The 5000-nt window shown below is 44.6% G+C and overlaps 2 protein-coding genes across 2 annotated transcripts in view; one reads left to right on the top strand and one right to left on the bottom strand.

Annotated features, from left to right (window-relative positions):
• Nucleotides 1-587: 587 nt before the first annotated feature.
• Nucleotides 588-1951, bottom strand: LOC126577874 (chymotrypsin-2-like). Its single transcript, XM_050239876.1, has 3 exons — nt 1753-1951; nt 1084-1619; nt 588-1014 (listed from the first exon to the last, which is right to left on the bottom strand). Exons 1-3 carry the CDS (start codon nt 1826-1828, stop codon nt 868-870), a joined length of 759 nt encoding a protein of 252 aa, XP_050095833.1. The 5' UTR covers nt 1829-1951; the 3' UTR covers nt 588-867.
• Nucleotides 1952-3850: 1899 nt separating this feature from the next.
• Nucleotides 3851-5000, top strand: part of LOC126577871 (GPN-loop GTPase 1) — a 1495-nt gene continuing 345 nt past the window's right edge. Inside the window, exons 1-3 of the mRNA XM_050239870.1 lie at nt 3851-4177; nt 4244-4838; nt 4903-5000. The exon at nt 4903-5000 is cut by the window's right edge and continues 138 nt beyond it. Coding sequence (XP_050095827.1) covers nt 3967-4177; nt 4244-4838; nt 4903-5000 — 904 coding nt within the window. The 5' untranslated portion in view covers nt 3851-3966. The remainder of the gene's footprint in view (nt 4178-4243; nt 4839-4902) is intronic.

Below are 5000 nucleotides of genomic sequence, written 5' to 3'. Positions count from 1 at the left end.
GGGAGATCTACACAGAATGAGTTTGTGGCACGAGCGACTAGAGAATACGTTCAAGTTCAACAGATCGGCATGCGGTTTTCTCGCACGATTCAAACGTGATCAGCAGCAGCTTATGATCATTGATTAAAATTGAAATCATCTAATGAATCATACGTTTGAGATATACTATGCAACATTTCTGTTACATTTTCAAGGCTGTTCATGATCATCAAAGTAATTTCATTATCAGGATCAACAAACTCTTGAGTAATTACAATGAAGATCGTTTGTTATTTTAGAACAAGGCAATAGGTGGAGCAGCGTGCATCTTCATGTACTCACTGTACTTAATTTTTATCCTAGTAGTTAGATACGGAGCATCTGCTGTCCGTAGCAACCGTTGTACTGAACAGGATAAATTTGAAAAGAAATACGATGTTGGTTACCCATAGAAACCATGGTCTCTATCATTTAATGGTTTGGTCCCCTTGAAACTGTACAAACAAAATGGTGGTCTCGAGCAACATTAATTATTACTCACAGTAAGCAAACTGCCCCAAACCAAGCAGGATCTCCTGTTGGTTTCCTCTTGCCTTACCTTTTGCAACTACGATACACAATATGGAATATATTTTTGTCTGCTTATATACAATTTAATAATCTCTTTGTTCTAAAACACCAGTTATAGTTTTTAAACTATTTATGATCAGAGCTTCGCGAAGGGAAAACGAACCAATTTCTCCACCGGAGACACATGCTGCTGGAAATTGCATTTACTTGACAGATAATGTCTGCGATAATGACTATATTAATTGTTCTCCTCCCCTTTCTGTGTACTAAAAGCATATTTTTTCTTATGTTGTTTTTTAGTTCATTGGAAAACTCAACTTAAACTGCTGTTTGGGCGATCCATGCACTGTGCGATTGAACGTCGACAAACACATCTGGCACCACACCACTGCACTGCGTACCGTAGCTAAAGACACCCATCAGTTTCTTGGTACCCTGAAGGACCAATGGCCCTCCTTCATCTCTCTGTAAAACAGGTAGGAGTCAAATCGTACACATTTGAATAGAGTTGAGGGCGAATGTTTCCATTCTTACCGTACAAGCTGCCTGGCCTGGCTGTATGATTGCGCATATGTCTCCTTCTACAAGACTCGTGAGCCGTGTCCGACAATCAGTTGTCGAAAGGGCACGTTGGTAGAGTGTCTGCAATTCATTTGAGTAACTGGTGGTTCCGTAACGCAGGGCTCCCCAACCATAGAAGGCGGTAACTGCTCCTGTTACAACTGCGGCATCGTTCAACTCGATTGTTCCCAAGCGCGATGACACGGTTATTGGAGCTACGAGCTGTAAGAGCGCCAAATTGTGTGCTCCAGTTGTTCCACTGTAGGACGGATGGCGTACTATGGTGCTAATCGGTAACGGTTTCTTGTTCGTCAGTAGACGTTGAGAACCAGCGAGCACGACGAGATCGGCCTGCGTCAGGTCGCCGGTACAACGGGCAGTTGTTAGGACCCAGTTCGTTTTAATAAGTACACCAGCACACAGGTGTGAGGAACCGGAAACCGATCGTATCGAAACGATGTATGGCGCCTCGCCCGGCAGCGTTGTATGACCTCCGACGATGGAATGCACTATGTGAGGGAATGGATATTATTAATCATTCCAGCAGTCAACACCTTCAGCATTTACAAGCGCTTCACTGCTAACATCTTAAACAAACAAAAAGTTTCGAAGCTACGCGCGATCAAACAGGATCTTTGTTACCATCATTTGTCTGAAGCAAAACGGTTAGCAGCGCTGCTAGCAACACCGTCGCTGATAGGCCTCGGTTCACCATCATATACCGACACTACACAGCGCACAGGAGGAGCAACAAACAATGATTCCAATAGCACACGCGCGTTTTGGAAAAGAAAAGAACACTCGGCCAATTATCAGAACGGACTGTTGAGTGGTTTGAAAAATAGCACGCCTTTTATAAGCACTTCGTATCAGTGCGTACAGGAATTCTCTTTCTCTCGTGATTGATGAGGGTAAATAGCGTTTCGCTGCATAAACAAAACGCTCCAGGGTGCCCAACAGAAGCGTGATGGAATCGATTTTGATCGCAATCTTCTTGATAAAAACGTTTGCTTGCACAACACTATCATACGGAAAAGTAAATACGTCATAGTGTTCCTATCCGTTGCAATGATTAGTTTCCGTATTTTAGTCTCTAGCTAGTCGCTTACAAACATCCGAATAAAACGGCACATAAAACGTTATAGGCATCGCAACGGATTTGAGAAGTTTAGCATAGTCGGTATAGAGCAACGGAGTCAATTTCCTTTGTGAAAGTTCCTACATCAAAACTCTACTACATTGCCACGAATAATTTAAACAAGAAAAAGTTGAGTAGATAGCGAGGGTTGGTTCAGGGATACTAGAAAAGTACAATTGCCCTGCAGATGGTTAATTCTGTTTGGCAGGAAGAATCCGAAATCCTGCTGAGGATTGCACATTAGTCCTTTTTCGAATCCCTACGAGGATTTATTTTACTAAAATAGAAAACTTCTGCTGGGATCTGCTTTAAGTCTGCTCCGGAATGAGATCGATTTTCTCTTTTTTCGTAGCCTGGCGGTGGTATTCGCGCCTTTCTCTAAATGGAGTTAGTGGGCAGGTTGGAACGGCTAACAATCTATAATGAGTTTTTGATCTATTCGATCGGATATACGGTGTTCAGACCGCGGTAACTTTGTGTTCCGTAGGATGACTCTGAATTCCTGGCGATTCCTAGATTTTTAGGTTAAGCAATCCGTTTCATCCCATGCCTATTAGGAGCACCTCGCGAGCCATGATCACTTGGGACTTATTGTCCTCAGGGAAATCGTGTAGACATCGCGATGCTACCGATTGTGCCAAAGGTAGGATGGAGGCAGAACACCCTTGAATGACTGAAGGGGTATAAGTATAAGATCTATGGGATTTAGATTTCTGCATCCTAACATCGCACGTTAATACGCACGTGTTTCGACGCTACATTTGTAATGTTCGTCTATGCTAGTTGTTGATTGTGCCTATTATACCGCAAACATTCGGTTATGCTAAATGCCATAGTGTTCTACTGGATACGAGGCAACAATTCCGTGGCTAAACGAACGCATTCAATGCGTAGTCTGAGCGTTGGTAGCGTTCCTTCGGATCCTTATTGTTTATTAATGTTCTGAAATAATTATTCTTCTTTTCAATCATTGATTTAAACAAAATAAATTGACTCCCTTTTCGTTAATAAACCGAGCAGTCTTCAACGGTTTCTTCGAAAAATCATCAACTTGATTTAATTTCAACTCCATGCCATAAACGGCATCAAATGGTTTTCGAACAATTGAACTTCGAATTCGACAATCGCAGCTCGTGTAGCCGTCGCGTGTGATGTGTTTGTTTTGATTTGAGGTTAGGGTTTGAGTGTTCAGAAGTCGCAGCTAAAAGCGGGAATTCCTTAACTCTTTTGAACATTTTCGTCGCAAAGATAAAGCTGATAAGAGCAAATTCAGGTTGATTTTCAACTACCGGAGAACGGCGTCTTTTTCGTTGAAAATTTAATTCCTCCTTGGGCCACAAACCGTGCAAACTGTGAAAACCTGTAGCGCCGGCAAAGACACAGGCGGCATTGAAACCGCGAAAAAGGATTGCACCTCATTTCTTTCCTTTCACTATAAAGAATCTTTCCACAAGCTCCAGGAAGCAATCAACCGACTCATAATCAAGTGTGGAGAGTACAGAAATCTCCGGCCAAGGCCTGGCTATCTCCGAAACCGCTCTGGCAAGTATTGAACTTTGTTCTTCTGCTGATGTTTTCGTTGACGATCGAATTCTCCTTCCAGTCCAGCAGAGGGCCCAGGAAGTTGGATTCACCGAAAGGGAAAACAAGATAACAACATCTCGTTCAGCATTAGCAACGTTCTTCCGCGTCGTGCAACGCGTTAGATTTGATTCGAAATGGCCGAAACGGATTCTGCATCCAGTTCGCAGCCCAAAAGTGCGCCAACGAACAGCCCAGTATGTCTGATCGTGCTCGGTATGGCCGGTTCGGGGAAGACCACTTTCGTGAAAAAGCTAGCCCAATATCGGCACACGAAGACGGGAACACTGCCTTATCTCATTAATCTCGATCCTGCCTGCCGCGAAACGCCGTACCCGGTCAATATCGGTAAGCCAGCAGAGCCAGATCTGGTCTGCATCATGGTCCGTTTTTCTAATGATATCCGCTTCACAGATGTCCGCGACACGGTTAATTACAAGGAGGTAATGAAGTGCTACAATCTCGGTCCTAACGGTGGAATCGTGACGGCCTTGAATTTGTTCTCGACAAAGTTTGGCGATGTGATTGGAGTGATCGAGAAGGCACGGGAAAAGCATCACTACTGCGTGCTGGACACACCCGGACAAATTGAGGTGTTTACATGGTCGGCTTCCGGTACCATCATCACCGAGGCCTTGGCTACCGCGTTTCCTACGGTGGTCGTCTACGTCATGGACATCGTGCGCTCGACCAGCCCGACCACCTTCATGTCGAACATGCTGTACGCCTGCTCAATTCTCTACAAGGCCCGGTTGCCCTTTGTGATAGTGATGAACAAGATCGACGTACAGGAGTGCGATTTTGCCGTACAGTGGATGCAAGATTTCGAGGCATTCCAGGATGCGCTACAGAATGAAACCGCATACGTGAGCAACCTTACCCGCACGATGTCGCTCACGTTGGACGAGTTCTATCGTAATCTGAAATCGTGTGGCGTCTCTTCGCTCACCGGCATTGGCTTCGAGCACTTCTTCCAGCTAGTCGATGAAGCAGCTAAGGAATATGAAACGTAAGCTATAACTCCAGCACAACACGACGTACCCTCTCATTGAATCCTCTTATCCTTACTTCAGTGACTACAAGCAGGAGTATGAGAAGCTCCGAAAAGAGAAGGAAGAACAGAGCAAACGGCAGACCGAGCAGCAGTTAGCAAGAGCTGCGCGGGAGGATA

This window comes from Anopheles aquasalis, chromosome 3, assembly GCF_943734665.1.
Source record: "Anopheles aquasalis chromosome 3, idAnoAquaMG_Q_19, whole genome shotgun sequence".
Lineage (NCBI taxonomy): Eukaryota > Metazoa > Arthropoda > Insecta > Diptera > Culicidae > Anopheles > Anopheles aquasalis.
This window is presented reverse-complemented; position numbering and strand designations above follow the sequence as displayed.

Bases quoted from the DNA above. Each gene is read 5' to 3' on its own strand.
- LOC126577874 (XM_050239876.1), bottom strand. From the start codon at position 1,828: ATGATGGTGAACCGAGGCCTATCAGCGACGGTGTTGCTAGCAGCGCTG. The intron at 1,620-1,752 runs GTAACAAAGATC...TCCCTCACATAG, and splicing joins TTTGCTTCAGACAAATGATG to TGCATTCCATCGTCGGAGGT. The intron at 1,015-1,083 runs GTAAGAATGGAA...CCTGTTTTACAG, and splicing joins CAGGCCAGGCAGCTTGTACG to AGAGATGAAGGAGGGCCATT.